Raw genomic sequence first — 18,371 nt, 5'->3', positions numbered from 1 at the left:
AAACTTTCAGGAGCTTCAGTCAGCCAAATTATCTATCCGTGTCACCTTCAAATGTATCCTATCACTTCAACCCATGTGTGAGGTAGCGAGATAAAGAAAAGAGAAAGATTAGGGAGAAGGAAAATGAACTCCAAAAAGGACTCCAAAGCTGTCAAGCGAACAAGAAAGGTAGAGTGATAGAAACAAGAGAGAGAGAGACAGAGAGAGAGAGAGAGAGAGAGAGAGAGAGAGAGAGACAGAGAGAGAGAATGAAAGAAAGGTTGAGTTAAGTTTGAAAAACCAAACCTTAAAGCGCTGTTTACACTGCTGGGAGAAAATATGGGAGGGACACCATGAGAAACAGAACAGACTCAAAGAGCAAAATACTTTACAGATAAGCTAGCTGTAAATATAACGTGTTATGGTTTTATTACAGACAGATGACAGGAAATGGGGCAGAGAGAGAGAGAGATGCAACACATTTCTCTGGCGGTCAATGGCCCCCTTTAAAAGGACAATCCCGGCGCAAAATGAACCTAGGGGTTAATAACATATGTGTACCGAGTCGACCGTTCTCTGGGACATGTTTTCATGCTAATCGAATGCGTCTCTAGCTTTAAGCAAGCTACCGCAAACCGGTGATTAGCTGCCAACGCATTCGGGGCACTTGGTAAATCACTATTTCTACACTACTAACAAGGCTCAAAACAGCACCACACTGCTACCACGGTAGCAGAATGAGGGTCCCTACATGTAAACCCAAGCATTGAGAACTTTGTACGTGTACAGACATTTTATTAAAAAGACAGACTATAAAGACGAATCACGAACGCGTGTTTGAGCTATGTTACTGGTTACTGGTTGCACGGCGTTCATAGTTCGACTGCTCCTGACTGTTTTCTAAGATGGCGCCCGAATGTAAACACGAACGCTACGTTCTTTATAATCTATCTTTTTAATAAACACGTACAAAGTTCGTACAAAGTTCTCAATGCTTCGGTTTACATGTAGGGACCCTCATTATGCTACTGTTTAAGTGTGGTGCTGTTTTGAGCCTTGTTAGTAGTGTAGAAATAGTGATTTACCAAGTGCCCCGAAAGCTAGCGTTAGCAGCTAATCACCGGTTTGCGGTAGCTTGTTTAAAGCTAGAGATGCATTCGATTAGCATGAAAACATGTCCCAGAGAACGGTGGAATGGGTACAAATATGTTATTAACCCCTAGGTTAGATTATAGAAAATGTTACTGGTTACTGGTTGCACGGCGTTCGTGGTTCGACTGCCCATGACTGTTTTCTAAGATGGCGCCCGAATGTAAACACGAACGCTACAGTCTTTATAATCTCTCTTTTCTATAATATCTAGGTTTTTAAATGATCTGCTTCATGTAGTTGTACTGGAACATAGGGTCAGATTCAGCAAATATGACAGAAAGTTAGTTTTATAAGTCTTACCTACTGCACCTTTAAACAATGAAATAATCGGTAGAATACTCAATTACAAAAATGATCGATAGCTGCAGCCCTACTTCCAACTATTAGGTTTTGAAAAGGAAGCAATGTTAAAGTTGTTGGTATGTGTATTTATTTAATTTAAGTGTATTTACTACTTTTGCACGATAAAAATAGTTTAGATTCTGTAACTGTTTCATGCATTCTCCTTCATATTGCAAGCCAGCCTTCTTTGAGAATTCTTTATTGATCTTTCTCCCTCCCTTTAGTAATCAAAGCTTTTAGTAAACATGACATGAAATGTTTTTTTTATGTTCTATGTACTGACGTAAAGGCACAGTCAAGCAAAAGGACCGTGATATACCGTAAAACCACCAGAATCTTAAAAAATACTGTGAGATAGATAGATAGATAGATAGATAGATATATATATATATATATATATATATATATATATATATATATATATATATATATAGATAGATAGATAGATAGATAGATAGATAGATAGATAGATAGATAGATAGATATTAAATATACTTATTTGCCTATATTTGAAGTAAAACAAAATAAATTCTACAAAAGGGAGGGAGAAAGATCAATAAAGAATTCTCAAAGAAGGCTGGCTTGTCCAGGGCCAGGCCAGGGCCAGGGCCAGGCCAGCTCAGCGGCGTCTTTCTCCCGTCGCGTCCCACTGTCTCTCCTACCTACACAGGCCCCCGCCCACCCTGTCCCCCCCTCCCCTTCTACCTGCCTGCTCAGTGCTGCTGCTCATGAGGAGAGAGCAGAGAGTGGAGGGGCTGCTCCTCCGTTACAGAACAGAAGAGAGAGGAGACCGTTTTGGCGACCACAAGAGAGCAATACCTTCGCGTGCTCGCTGGGGAATACTCTTTTCTACAGAAAGTCGCCAGATTTGTCGCTAGTCGCTTTTATGAAAAAAAAAGTCACTAAGGGGGTCTGAAAAGTCGCTAAGTTGGCAACACTGGCTATTTACTGAGAAGCTCAGTCATACTGACCCACGCTTCCTCTTTCTTTTCTTTCTGTTTTACGCTTATCAGTCTTTAACTGCTGTTTGGTTTCATTTCCTCCTGGCAATAGAAGAACCTTAGATGAACCATGATGCCGAGAGCCTGAAGCTCATCCAGCAACTGTTTTAAATAAGCAACTTAGCTCAGAGAGTCTTGTGGGCCTGATGTCATCAGAGGAAAAGCCAAATCCTAATTTAAACCAGGAACAACCCTCATTACATCTCGAGTCTGTGACAGCCTACGTCAGACGACAGGTAGGTCAGCAGAGTGGCAGTCAGTGCGTTTACATGCAGCTTAAAAAGCATTATGTTCTGGTTAAGGCCGGATAAAAAGTTCTCATAACCCGGTTTACAGACCTAGATAACCCCTGTATGTATACACCTTAACCGGGGTAAGATCGGGTTAAGCCTGTGCTCCAACTGCCCCTCCCCACTCTGCATGGAGTGGTTTTTAAACCAGAAATGATCCGCCAGCGCTGTGAAACGTAGATACCATACAACACACAGCGATGCCTGAATCAGCGGGCCATCGGCAGCAAAGAGCCTGCTGGCCATCTGTTTTACTCCCCACCGATGAAGCAGCGGAAAACCCAGGGAGATAGCGAAACAGATTGTCCATCTCTGGGGCTGTCAACGCTGTGTCTCGGCAAAAAAGTGGAGGGACCGAGCAGCCCCTGCTGCGGCCGCTGGATAATGCTAGTTAGCTAGCGACACTGGTTAGAGATTAAAGGAACACGCCGACTTATTGGGAATTTAGCTTATTCACCGTAACCCCCAGAGTAAGACAAGTCGATACATACACTTCTCATCTCCGTGCATGCTGTAACGCTGTCTGACGGCTCCAGCGGCATCAGCCCATCACAGAACAGGCAGGTGAACGGTTCCAGTAATCCTACTGCTCCAAATAAGTGACAAAATAACGCCAACATGTTCCTATTTACATGTTGTGATTTGTAGAGTCACAGCGTGTACAAAAAACAACGTAACATGAGACACAGCCATCTTCTAACCGTAAACAAACCGGGAACTATATTCTCACGCGGAAGAATATAGTACTTGGGCGGAGTGATATGCTCGCAGCAAGCCTGTCTGAGAATATAGTTCCCGGTTTGTTTACGGTTAGAAGACGGCTGTGTCTCATGTTACGTTATTATTTTGTCACTTTTGTCACAATTGAGAGCAGTAGGATTACTGGAACCATTCACCTGCAGGATCTGTGCTAGGCTAAGCTAATGCTGGAGCCGTCAGACAGCGTTACAGCACGCACAGAGATGAGAAGGGTATGTATGGACTTGTCTTACTCTGGGGGTTACGGTGAATCAGCTAAATTCCCAATAAGTCGGCGTGTTCCTTTAAGCCGAACAAGTTGTCAGTCATCTGGCAAGAGCACTGTGCATTCCTACGCTGTGACAAGAGCGTGTGAATGAAACATTACGTTGTTACATTTTTACTAATTCAGTGGCCGGTCGGTGTAGTTTTGACTACTCTGAAGACTACAAGTTCTGGGTGTGGGGAGTTAGAAAGACCTTCTGTAGCCCACTCCTCATCTCTGATTGAGGCTAGCAGCTGGAGGCTATATTAGTCCCTACTAGAATAACACCCCCCCCAATATCCAACTAAACTGGACTGGGTATTTATTTATTTATTTACTTTTTTTTTTTAAGTATAGTGGCTAAACTTGGAAATCATAATCAATTCATGAGCTACAGAACATTTTAAGCACCTGCTCAAAAATAAATGCTCCTGGGTAAAGACGAGTGTCTAAAATTCGATAAAGGGGTAAAAATGTGCGTCACATTTGCACACAAACACACACACACACACACACACACTCTGACATAATCACACAAAAACGTCCCCACTGATAAACACTTAGGCCTGGACTCATGTAGAGATAAACATGGAGCACAACATACACTTATCATGTTTTCCTATTCTCTCTGACACACACACACACACACACACACACACACACACACACACACACACACACACACACACACACACACACACACACACACACACACACACACACACACACACACACACACACACACACACACACACACACACACACCTGAAAATACAGATGTTATTACAGTTTTGTAAACTTCTCCTAATCACGATCTCTCCATCATGTTCACACACATGCACGCACACAGTCTGTGCAAGCTTACCATCACGCCACACATGCACACTGTAGTATTAGTACTAAAGGAAAAAGATAATCGGTTATGTGCACACAGATTATTATAAATGCACATCAAAATTGCAGTTCAAGGGTTATGGTTAGACTTAGGTTTAGACCACAGTTAGAGTAAGGGTTAAGTGTAGGCATGGAGTTGTCTGGCTGTCGAGGTTACATCATCATGTCCTCACTTTAAATGCAGTACAGATGTGTGCACGTATTATCCCCGCCTTTGTCCCCTGAAGTGTTGGAGGCTGTTGTAGTTTTCATGAAACTCATGAATGTTTAATGTCCACTTTAGTAGAGACATCTCATTGTTCCAAATTCTGAAAGCAGACACAGTACAACAGCAAAAAAAAATAACATCCTGCGGGCCCCCTGAACTGAGAGTTCTTTTTCTAGCACTTCTCTCACACATGAACCCATTGCACAATATCAGCAATAGGGCTGGGTTTGAATATTGCGATATTTTATTTTGCAATACTGTACGATTTTCAAAAAGGAAATATCTTTTGGCAATGCTGCTGCCATTTCTGCAGTTGTTCATCTTTTTCTTCTTCTTCTAGTCCGTAGAAAGAGCAACGTCGGTAGCCTTTGCTCATTAGCGCCACCTCTGTTCAGGAGAAGACTGCAACTAGTGTCGCGACCACCAGCGCGGGTATAAATAGTCACGGCGATCCCATGACGTCACATTTGCACGTGCCAGCTGTCCAGTGTAAAACAGGCTTTACAGTGTCTGACTTTTTGCTAGAAGCTAACAATGTAGCTATGGCTGAACTTTGGCCTACTTTAGCATATAAACATTAGCTCACTAAGAACCTGGGAACCACAATCCCAAACTGGCCGTTTGATTTTCTGTGTACTGAATTGTTTACCTAAAGTAACCTTCTTTGACTTTTATGAACATCATGTCTTTTTTTTTAATATTAGGTTTTTCTAAAATTATACTTAAAAAAGATTCTCAATATATCGCCTTACGCACAGTATCGAAATATATTGCAATATATTGAATCGTGACCCATGTATCGTGATACGTATCGTATCGCCAGATTCTTGCCAATACAGAGCCCTATCCAATATTGATTCATAAGATCCAGAATGGAGCTCTGACTGTATCATATTAAAACTAGAAGACCTAGGGCATCCATTGGTACCGACCATGTCCTGGCTTGTCGGGAAGGGGCGTTAAATAATGCTCCAAAGTTAGGCTACATTTTGGCGAGGGAAAAACTGGCATGGCTATTTTAAAACAGGTCCCTTGACCTCTGACCTCAAGATATCGGAATGAACGGTCACTCCAGACTTACTGACCGTAGAGTCTGTAGAGCTGCACTGTATTGTGTGTTCATGTGAAATAAACGTACATTAATGTAACCGCATTGGGGTCAATTTGTAATGTAAACATTGATACTTTGAATAGTGCGGCAGGTTAGAGGGAACCTTGTACAATTGTAAACATTTATTTCATATGAAAGTAGGCCTGTCACCTGTAACAAATTTTGCTGGACGATAAATTGTCCCAGAAATTATTGCGATAAACGATAATATTGTCGTTCTGAGACCGTTTTCATCTAATATAATGATAATGGCATAATAATGCAGGTACACCTTTTCAAAGATCAATAAACTTTTATTTCTAAAGAATATTTTAACACTGGAACTGGAAGACATTTTAAATATCCACAATAAGTGAACAAAACCACCAAAAACAATAAATAAAATGGACTCTCAGTCTCTGTTAAGAAGAAGTGCACTGGAATAAAAACCAAACACAATCAAAATGATTAATTGAATAATATAGAATAAATAAAATTGAATTGAATAAAATGGAATTTTTTCCGGCCACGATAATTTCCATTTAAAAATTATCGAGCTCATTTTTATTTATCATGCGATTAATTGATATATTGCGACAGGCTTATGAAAGCACCATTGGTTTTGCAAGGGAAATACAATAACCAAATTAAAGATGAGGATTCACTCAACTGACTGAGGCGAAAGTGCCAAATCTTGTCAAAGGTCACAAGTTCAAACCCTTCTGCAGCTGGTTTTTGTTCTGTTTGATGATCGTTTTCAAAATCGACATCGCAATTTGAAAGAATGCGATTAGTTAATCCTGAAGACCGCGATTAATCGAATGTGCAATATTTAGTGGAATGTTTGCTTTAAAAAAAAAATGTATTCCGTTTTTTGTCATTATAGTTACTGTTATTTATATATATTTATATTAGATAAATGCTGGAATAGCGTTACATATCACAGATGTTCCATGCTTATTAAAAGAAAAGCACCTATTGCTGGCAATTCATATCTATGTTCTCATCTCTGCATAACAATATAGAGCAGTTCTGATGTTGTCTCATGTTATAATGCTCCATGACATGTTTTATCTGTTACACAGTGAATATTGAACTTTAGCTAAACTTAAAAAAAAAAAAAAAAAATCACAATATCTGGCAGAAAAATCGCAATTAGACTTGTTTTCCCCCAAATCATTCAGCCCTTTTCTGTTTTGTATTTTTGTTCTGTTTTGTTGTTTTGCAGTTATTATTCATCAGCTGTTCATTTCAATGTTGATGTATAAAAATATATATAAAAATGTGCTAGGAAGTAACCGATTGTCTGGAAGATGGCGAAGGAATATTTCTATAAATTATTTTAAAAACCTGCAGCCAAAGTGTGTACACTACAAGCCAGGTGTGCTTACTCACTGTACAGTAAGAGCATCTGTTAAACAGCTAAACTGTTTGTGTGTGTGTTTGTGTGTGTGTATGTGTGTGTGTGTGTGTGTGTGTGTGTGTGTGTGTGTGTCTAGGCTAATGAAGCCGCTGGCTGGCACAACTTCACACACACTAAGCCTTGTTACAGACCGAGAGACTAAACAGAGCGTGACTGATGATCGTATCTGACCACAGCCAAATTCATTACACCAGGAAGTGTTTACAGGTGCAGAGAAAGGCCGCTTTTAAATTCAGCTGCTTCGGTCCCAGCGAACAGGAAACTTGAGGAAAACACCAGCTACAGCAGGATCTTTAGCAGCAACATCTCTAAACACTTTCCCTCTTTAACTAGTCTCGCATTGCCATCTTCACAGCGCTGTGGAGGAAAGTCTGGCTACACCACAGATGCATTCTGGGATAGGAGAAAAAAAATAAAAAAACACTTTAAGTGTTGTTTGCATTTCTTTAAACCAATCACAATGGTCCTGGGCAGTGTTGAGCTCCGGACGCAGCGACGCTGGCTCTGTTAAAAATAGTCTCGGGAAGGAATTGGTTTTGGTGGAACGTTTGCACCACATACAATATTAAATTAAGTTAACTGTTCACACAATACAGTAACGGGAGCTATTTAAATTAGCTGGATACATTGTTAAACCGTGTGTACTTCATCCACAACAATCCCACCAATCGGTCCTAAAACGTCCCAGTTAGAGAGGAAACATATTCTTTGTAAATCTTTACAATCATTCCCCGAAAGAACCAAGCAGGTCTGCCTTGATCCACATTCCAAAGTTAGTTGCCGTTTCCCGAAGCGAACAAGAGTTTGAGAACGACACACACACAGAGAGCAGAAAAGTGAGGGACAAAGGCCTGACGTCACGCGCCGGCTGTCAGGCTTTAACCTGGACATGCACTTCCATTGATCCAGACTACTCTTTAACCAGCTGGCTAGATCTTTAGCATTCATGATTAATGACTAACACAGGGAACTAGGTTCAGCAGCAGCAAATGGTGCTACTGTCCAAATGTAACCGTATTTCAACATCAATACATAAGTAATGCAGCAGAGACGCCGTTTAGCTTTAATTATGAGAAACATTTAGCCCTGATACCATAGGACATATGGAAATTAACATATTTATGACTTTGTAATCGAAATACAGTTTACATCAACCAGTCGAACCAATAAATCGGTCAGCCAATATTAAGGGCCTAATTAACCAATTACAAATATATTGGTACGTGCATAAATGTCTGCCAATAACCGACAAGAAATTGCACTTCAGAAATAGGAGGAGCAAGGGGCGAAGAGAAGAGACAGACCAGAGGAAACAAAGTTTGGGATCATTTCAAGCTGAAATATAAACAGAAACTCTGTACAGCGTTTCCATTGTAAAACCCAACTAGCTTAGCACAGTAGCGCAACGTCAGTTGCCACCCAGCCCACGGAGCAGAGCCAACACAAGGGAACGTTCAGGGTTTGGGGATCGTTTGGATTTTAACTATTTGGATTCCACTTTGGATTATTCCTTTTGATTCTTGATTCTCGATTCTTTGAGAGGTGGAGTTGAAATGTATCACATAATAATAATAATTATAATAATGTATACGTTTTTAATCCCGCAAGGGGAATTACAATGTTTATGCTTATTTCATGTGTGATAAGAGGAACATTTTTATTTACCGCTATGGAAACCAAAACTAGTTTATTTTCTCGATGCCCGACCCTAGTAACGTATGATAACTAATGAAAACTCCCACTGCTCACCCGCCTGCAAAAGTCCACTTGGATGATGCAAAGCGCGGGGACCCACACCGGCTGGTGAGTGGGGAGCTCGCACACTGCGGTCACACAGAGCTGGTTAGCTGATTGGGTTAGTTGTTCTCTTTAGGACACCTGTTTTATGTTTCTTTTGTACATTTAGTATTGCTCTTTAATAAAACAAATATATTTCTTATCGGATCAATCAAAATAATCTGAAGAATACTAGTACTACTTAAATAATCAATAGCTGCAGCCCTAGTTTATTTAAAAAAAGAATATCTGCTGATATAGGCTAATCGTTAGATTTATATAATTTGTCCGTTAATTGATTAGTCGGTCAACAGAAAATGAAATTGAAACTTCTTTCGATAACCAATGAATCATTGAGTCTTGTTTTATCCAAAAATGTCCTTAATATACTGGTTTGAGCTGCTTGTCTTTAATGTTATTAAAATAAATTAGGGCTGCCGCCTATTACTACTAGGTACTAATATCCTGATTCTCTCTCTTTTCACTGTAAATTGAATATCTTGGATATTATGTAGTTTTGGACTATTGGAGAACAAGCAATTTGAAAACAAATTTAGATTTTTCTGTATTTTCTGACCTTGACAATCAATCAAGTTGTTTAAAGAAAATCGCTCGATCAATCAATAATAGTAAGTTTCCGTCCTTTGCAAATGAACACCTCTTAAACCTCGCATTGCAAAGTCTTCTTGTGTGAATTTACACTAGTTAGTAGCACTGATAACAACCATCTTGGCATAAAAGGAAAAAAAACAATGAAATACTGTATAAATGCAGCGTCACACAGACAGTAAAGAAACTAAATCAAGTCCCAGAGCAGGAGCTGTATCCGACGGGCGGTGCAGCAGTCTGACTGATGAGCTGTTATCTGACGCTAATTTCCCGGCCTGTTGTTGGCGGTAAATAGGTTAAGCAGTGTTTATCTCAGCGGGGCTGACATTCTCTGGGTTTGACACGCTGCCAACGTGGTGACTAAGCTCATCCGTCCATCAGCACTCGCGCAAGTGCTGCAAGTGTGAACCCGCCGCCAGATGAGTATGCTTCGTCCAAACACACTCTGTCACTGAAATTTATTCACACGGTTAATATTTATGAAATGGATCTCTTACTCTTTTCCCATTGCATCCTCCTGTTCTCAGTCAGCACATATCTGCCTCTGTCGGAATTTCTCCGGGGAGAAAATCCAAACTAGTTAGTAGAGTAGAGTTAGAGTTACTGCAGTAAACACCCAAATGACAATGATTCGGGGTTACTGTGCCAATAGTCTATATATCGATACATTTTCATTTACGGGATTGTTCAGGTCCCGCCCGGAAATTCCACAGGATGTCCCTCATTTTGGTTTATTGGTGTTTTAAAGGCCCCAACGTCTTCTTCCAGGCAGTGCTGCCTGGAAGGCACTAGGATTAGGGAATGGTTATGGTTAGAGTCAAGTTTAGGGTTAGGTGCCTTGAAGTCAACAGTCGCAGTGCTGCCTTGAAGTCGATTAGGCAATGGTTAGGGTTAGGTGCCTTGAAGTCAACGGTCGCAGCACCGCCTGGAAGGAGAGGCTGGGGGCTTAAAACACCATCGAGCCTCATTTCGGCCGGACGTCCGTCACCTTCCTCTTTCTTTGTGCTGGCGCTCTAAACTCCGGTGGATTTGTGAGGACTACGGTTAACTGCTCCCCAGATCTCTGCAGGGTAAATCCAGACAGCTAGCTAGACTATTTGTCTAATCTGAGTTTTCTGTTGCACAACTAAAAACAACTTTTGAACGTACACATGTTCCGCCAAAACAAGTTCCTTCCCGAGGCTATTTTGCAGAGGCGCCGTTGCACAGTCCGGCACGTAGCGCTAGTCCTGGACGATTAATCGAAAATGTATCGACATCGAAATTCTGAAGCTGTTATCAACGTATTTTTCCCATGACGATAATTTGGATAATGTATTCCTGTTGAAAGGCCTACTTTCTCCTTAAAAACATTCTATTGCATGTGTAGTCACGTGACTTCCCGCATGGAAAGCATACCAATGTTTTCAGACCTCCCTGCATGTTCACTTAGAAGCCTGCAGCTCATCCAAAATGCAGCAGCCAGGGTACTGACAAGGGCCAGGAGATATGACCACATAACTCCTGTCTTAACCTCACTCCACTGGCTACCCATGCAGGCAAGAGCAGATTTTAAAATCCTCCTTTTAACCTATAAAAAAAACAAAAACAAAAACAAATGGCCTTTCACACTCATACCTAGCCGAATTGATTAACCCCTAGACCCCCTGCACAACCACTCAGCTCCCTGGGTACTAATCTTTTAGAAATTCCTAGGGTCAAAAAGATATCGGCAGGCCCCCGTGCCTTTTCTTATCTAGCCTACCTCACCTCTGGAATAACCTTCCGTTGTACGTCAGAGAAGCCAGCTCCATCACCACTTTTAAATCTAAACTCAAAACATTTCTTCTTTCCAAACATTATGGACCATCATTAGAACTTTCTCTTATATTTTGCTTTTACCCTTGTACCACTTCTATTTCACTTTTATGTACCTATATATCCGCACATGATTTTAATGTATTTTTAATCCTAACTTTTACTGAATTCCCTGTTCTACAGTGTTTTGAGACCATGTCTTATGGTGATATAGGATTGATAAAATAAAATTGAACTAAGCAACTTGTGCCAAAAAAAACTGCAGTGTCCGTCGTCTGGGAACATGTTGGCTTCAGAAAAGATTATTTAGAACAATGTAATCACATTGCTCTAAATAACCTAATTCATCAATTATCGTTCATTTGTCGTTATCGAGGTAAAATATGCAATTAATAGATTTTAGGTCATATGGTGCCGCCCTACTTAGCGCCGGCCAAGGCGATTGTGATTGGTTTAAAGAAGTGCCAATAAACCAGAGCACCTTTTTCTCCCGTCCAGGAATGCTGTGTGGACTAGCCAGACCTTCCTCCGCGGCGCTGTGGAGGATGTGCTGGCAATGCGAGACTACTGTGCCACAGAAAACATCTTGACTTCATGTTGTCGGTTAGTGGTTTTAAACCGTCCTCCGTTCACTTCCTCTCTACAAAGCCACCAAGCTACTCCAGCAGGGTATTACTTTTAAAATGTTTCCTATCTACAACCAAGCTCAAAGTTACTAACAAGGCTGAGAATAAACCTACGATTGGTATTCTTACATTGTTTTCTGAGATACATGCCAAAAATATGCAAGTTCAAAAAGGCAAGTCTGGGTTTGTGCTTTTGCAAAAGGGGGAAGTGGAGGGTCGCGGCATTCAAAGTCTCTACCTGCAGATACTTTTCAGTCCAACTTTCTTATAACTACTCATGCGAATACAAAAGTGAATTTACAAGTCTTGAAAAAACGACTCAGAGTTTTAGCGCTCTAGAGGAAAACACTAATTTAAAGTAAACCTACACATTTAAGTATAAACATTTTATCATACAAGCATATTATGACAAATGGACAAAATATGCCTAATTTCTCAAATGCAATACTATTTAAATCAGGTCTTATTAAAGACTAAGAAGGATGTTGCATGAATGAAATACACTATTTTACTATCACTCTTTTTAATGCATAAATTGAAAGAGCTGATGGATTACATTTGACTGAAATTGTAATTGTTATACGATTTCATGTGACAAATAAAGTGATTGATCAACACCTAAAGGAAACTGTTAGTTAAGACAAAAGACATTTTTTCTTCTTATTTTAAGGAATAAAGGATTGATCAAAACAATAATGACTAGATTACTATTATTGTAAAATGAAAGTAAATGTTGGTTTGACTTTGTCTAAACTACCTATTTAAAAAAAAAAAAAAAATCACAATTTAAACGAGACAACATCTGACCAGAATAAGTAAACCAGACCAAAGGGATCTGACCCAGCACTCAACAGGTTTCTAGCACCCAATGTTATGGACACAGTCTTTATGTAAAGGAGGTTCCTATCCAGTGGTTTAACAGTTACTCTCTCATTTCAATTATGACAGCAACAGTGAGCACAGGCCAACATTAGTCATATTTCACAAAAGTTGACGTCAACAATTTCTTGTATAGCCTAAAAGGTATAATAATCCACACCACCACCACTACCTCCCAAAGTCAACAGGTATTAGTCATGTAATTCATAAGACATTTTCCTCAGGAGTCATCACCTGAGCATGCGGGCTGTAGTGACTCAGGACATGACTCAGTACATTTACATAGCCTACAGTGAATGATCTGAGTTCAGTTTGGCTACGTTCACTAGCTACGTTGGCTAGTCTTAAAAGGTGCCCTGCCATACAAAACCGTTTTACTTGCATTTTTTTGAAATATGTTAGGTCCATATGTGTTTGTGTTATGTTGTGAATTTGAATGTGAAAATGAACTGCTACCTCCTTTGTCAGCTCTAGCTACTGAAAAGAAATAAGCAGAGAAACCAGGCCAATTACAAAAGCTGGTCAGTCTTGTAGTCCAGGCTCTCATTGGCTAGCTGTTAGCCAATCAGATTCAAACAGCTTTGCTTGTTGAATATTAATGAGAACTGGCAGAAATCTAGCAGAGTCTTCCTGCAGACTTTCTATACCACCCTAGAATGGCTTGAAACAAGGTAACCAAGGCATTTTACAAAAACAAAAAATGTTACAGAGTCCACGGTAGAACTTCAGACATTACCACAAAGTAATGAAATACGCGTGGCAGGGCACCTTTAATTCTTAATTTTTTTTTTTTTGCTCAGATGCGATTTTTTTGTTTGGCTGCTCACATGACCTTTTAAAATGTGGCCTATTATCAGATTCCAGTGTGAACTGTTCGCGGTTTCGAACTGACCCGCATGCGCAAAAGAACAATAACAATGACATTAGACGCAGCACGCTGTTGCACTAACGTTGGGGAGGTTATGGAGGAAGTAAGCATTTTCGCTTTTATTTCAAAATGTTTGCATAATGGCAGCCATAACATTAATGAGCAGGTGCTGAGGAGGAGGAGAAGAATGAAGAGAAAGAGAGCCAAATTGGCTATTTTGGCCTTTTGCGGGGTTATGGCTGCAAATTCACTTACAGAGGTCTGTGTGGATGCAGAGACGAAGCCAGGAGTGGTGGGACTGCGTTGTGAATAGCTTCACAGAGACGCAGTTTATTCAAAACCTTCGGAGGTCGAGGGCAACTTTTGATTATCTCCGTCAGACGGACGTAAAAGTCGCATCAAATCCACCTTGGTTGTTCACACTGCGGCCACATTGAAACCAGGACCACATATGGAAGTGGTCTAAATTTGATATGAAAAAAAATGAGTGCTGTAGAAGTCTGACATGGTCACTTGACCCCAAAAAAAAAAAATCAGATTTGTGCCACTTTTGCTTGCAGTCTGAACGTAGCCTTTGACCTCTAGACAGGTAGGTAACAGTAACTGTGGATACAGAGAAATGTTGAACCTAGGCGTAATTTACCGGGGGATGAGGGGTTACCAACCGCCCTTAATAATCAAAACTGGCCAGTACAACCCCCCAAATATCTACTTACAATTTCCTTTAATTAAATGCATGATGTGCACCATAAATTGATGTAGAAAAGGCACAAAGTGTTGCAGAAAAATTCACCACAATGCAGGAAATGAAGTGTTTGATATGCTCAAAATTTCAATTTTGCTCAAAATACCTCAAATGTTAAACCCAAAGTTATGCCCTTGGTTGTAAGTGTCATATAATGTCACTGGAACCAAGGTACTTTAGGCATCAAAGCAGGGTTCAAAATGAACTTTTTCGTCCACCAGTCAAATGGCTAATGAATGTTTCAATTTTACCAGCCACTCAATAGATTAGGCTACCGTTATTTGTTTTTTTTGGGCTGGTGAGTGAAGCAAATCTACATCTGCCAGCATTTTTGGCAGGCGATTGGTGCAAATGTTGAACCCTGCGTCAAAACCAGTGTCAAACCGTCTCTTAGCGAGACGGACCAGGACCAGCCACAGTCCAGTTCTGTGTGAGCCGATGACAACAATCTCCTCCCTCAAACTTTCAGCTAGCTGTGCGCTGTTTCAAGGGGGAATGCGGCCACAAAGGAATGCATAAAAACACAGCCGTGTGTCCCTCACCTTTGTCGCGGCTCCGAGGAGGACACGGAGTTGCAGCTGTGAACTGACAGCAGTGTGGAAGACTTCCGCGGTCCCAGCGGCGACGGTAGCAGGCTGGTGTTGGATGGGGACGACGAGAGCAGGTTACTGTGCCCCGGCGAAGGGAACGAGCCTCTGCAGCACTCGAGCAGCACCTCCGCGCTCCCCACATCGTTGAACTCTGTGTCCGACGGCAGGACGAGGATAGGCGGTATGTTGAGGAGTCCTGTCCTCGGTGCTGGGGAGGGGTTGACATTCCCGGAGTTCGCGGCCGCTGCTAGACCGGAGAATGTCCCGTAGCTGGCATTGCCGGGGTCGGCTCCCTCCAAGTCGGTCTCTTTGTGGTGGCGACTTCCTACATGCACGGCTGAACTACTCTGGACTGGTCGTCCGTCCAGGGAGATGTTACTAAGAAACAAAAGAGCGGCTTGTCTCCGGCGAGAGTTCTCCCGGTTCCTCCGACTGTGTTCCCGGTTACTATGCGTCTTTTTGCCGCTAACGGCGGCCGTTATCGCAGCGCTGTGCTGGCCGCAGGCAGCAGCCGCCGCCATGGTCTCCTTCCCACTGAGGAAATCAGCTCAGCTCTGAGCTCGAGACCAGCAACTGTCAAATCCTTTTACCCGGCGCGAGACCGCTTTACGCTCTCCTCGGCTCTCATTGGCTCAGACGGGAATACGCAATGACGTGTAAAGCCAGTCCCATCACGCTGTAGTTTACAAAAATGTAAATATACTGACCATAAATGGTAGAATGTACAAGGCCAAATACTGGTATTATTAGTGTATAACATTGTTTCAAATCAAAATAAATGAAGAGTGCATTTAAATTACTTACCTGTTACTTTTCTCTCTATATATATTTTTTTATTATTATTATTTTTTATTATTTTTTAAATATTGTCAAAAGTCTTTTCACAAAGCCATGCAGTTGATTTTATTTTACCACAGGGGTAGTACTTTTAAACATTTTGAATCCGGTTGTAAAAAGTTAGGTATCCATTAGGATTATAGAAATAGCAGTGTACAGTACACTGCTTGTTTGGCCTGCATTGACAGTATGTCTGAAATTCTCACAGTGATGAAATGTTGCATTTGGATTGCGGTTTAGATTTGTGGCTGTCACGGTGGCTGGTTCACTTTTTTTACGCAACAAAAGACACCATATGGCTCCAAGCCGGATATTATGATTTCATAATGTGTTTTATTCTTTGTGTTACCTGTTTTCTGCGGCGTCTGTCTCTCTGCAGTATCAGGGCTGCTGAGGCATTAACTGAGCTGTCACTGCAGCTCTACCTGACAGCAGCTTTGATTGGCTGCAGGCACTTTGTTATGAAACCTCAGTGGATTTTCTCTGCACTGATCCCTGCAATGACACCAACACTGGGCCCAGTGGCACCTGGCCAGCTCGGCAGGACGACCGCACTGTGAAGTATGACTGTTTTAGCCTGCTAAATATAACCCGCCGGACACAACACACTGTAATCCCTGCAGACTGGGAGTCTGTTATCACCCACCCACTGATCCCCTGCATGTGCTTCTGCAGAGCAACAAATGAAAAAAAAAAAAAACGCCTGACCTTCCAGCTGGAACAACAGCAGGATGGAAATCCAAAAAAAGACATCATTCAAATCAGTTTGATCTCATTGGAAATTTATTTTTCATTTGCATGATGTCACGTTTTATCATAGGCCTATGGTAGGCGTAGGAGACAGCATCACAAACCAGAGAATTTGCCTGGGTTTAAATGCAAATGAAGTTGCTATTCAATTGCTGTGTGTGTTTGATCGAGATAAAGAAATTACATTGTGGTGCATTCAAAATAATAATAATAAAAACTTGAATTTTTTTCCAAATTAGCACTACATGTATTGAATATAACAACCATTATACATACTGTACATTACACATTATATTAACCTAAATGCTTTCAAAATAAAACTGTGAAATACATTTTTACAATACAATAATACAACTGTAGTTCAGTGGAAATAAAACAAATAATGGACAGTGGTTTAAAAAACTAAGAATTATGATTTGTATTATTATAAAAACATTTTTTATAAATATTACTTATATGAATATTGAGCAATTTTAAACATAGATAAAATATATAATATTATATATCGCTGTATGTGTGTGCGTGTGTGTGTATGCATGTGTGTGTGTGTGTGTGTGTGTGTGTGTGAGAAGGGATGATGATGATGATATGATTGTAAATGCCGCCACATGGGTGGATGATTGCAGAGCTTACAGAGCTGTAATCCAATGATGAGGATAGAGTTTATACAAAGTGCCTGCTCTACACACACACACACACAAACACACACACACACACACACACACACACAATCATCTCTTTTCAAATGCGACCTTAGGATCATAGCAGAGGGCTAAACTGATAGCAACATTTTCTCTCATTCTATGAAACGCTTCGCGGATATTGGTCAGCCTCCTCTTTAGACTCTCTTTGAGAAGTCTGTCTTCCTGTTTTGGGTTTGCTTTGCAGTGTTCGGCAGTTATAGCGGGGGTTTCCGCCATTCAATTGGGCTTTCACCATCCGAAGGGACATGCATGCACATCTGCATTTGTAGAACAGCCAATAGGAACGCTCTCTCTCTCTGAAATGACTTGTGATTGGCCAAAGTCTCTTGTCACGGGCTACATTTTCTAAAGCCTGAAACCAGAGCCAAGAGGAGGAGCAGAAGTCTAGTTTTCTCTCAGAGCACTTGAATTACAGTTTACTTAAAGGTTATTATGGGTTATTTCCCCCAATAAAGCCAACAATAAAATGCCTATCACAGCTTTCAAGTTAGAAAGTTGACCTCAGAGTTTCTCTCCTATACTTCCTGTCCTGATAAAAGAACTGAACATGATCTCATAGCATTTCCTGGTATCATTTTGACTCATAGAAACTCTTAATCTTAATCGTGACATTTGACCTTTAGAAGCAGTCCAACGAGTTGCTACACTATTGCTGTTGCTGTGCAATAAGCCCAAAACACGTGGTCATGGTCAAAACGAACAGTATTTTGATGGTATGGGATGTCTCTCTTTCTCTCTCTCTTCCTCCCTCTCTCTCCCAGTGCTCGACATGCACGGATCCTGTTGAAATAACTGTGTTTTTACGTGT

General features: G+C 41.0%; 1 protein-coding gene across 1 annotated transcript in view; it reads right to left on the bottom strand.

Moving 5' to 3' along the window:
• The window catches only part of cables2b (Cdk5 and Abl enzyme substrate 2b), a 44,401-nt gene extending 28,608 nt beyond the window's left edge, over positions 1 to 15,793 (bottom strand). The window contains exon 1 of the mRNA XM_039800794.1: positions 15,225 to 15,793. Within this exon, the coding sequence (XP_039656728.1) occupies positions 15,225 to 15,793 (569 nt within the window). The remainder of the gene's footprint in view (positions 1 to 15,224) is intronic.
• Positions 15,794 to 18,371: the final 2,578 nt, after the last annotated feature.

Source organism: Perca fluviatilis, chromosome 5 (assembly GCF_010015445.1).
Source record: "Perca fluviatilis chromosome 5, GENO_Pfluv_1.0, whole genome shotgun sequence".
NCBI lineage: Eukaryota > Metazoa > Chordata > Actinopteri > Perciformes > Percidae > Perca > Perca fluviatilis.
The sequence above is the reverse complement of the archived record's forward strand: the minus strand, read 5'-3'. Positions and strand labels throughout refer to the sequence as shown.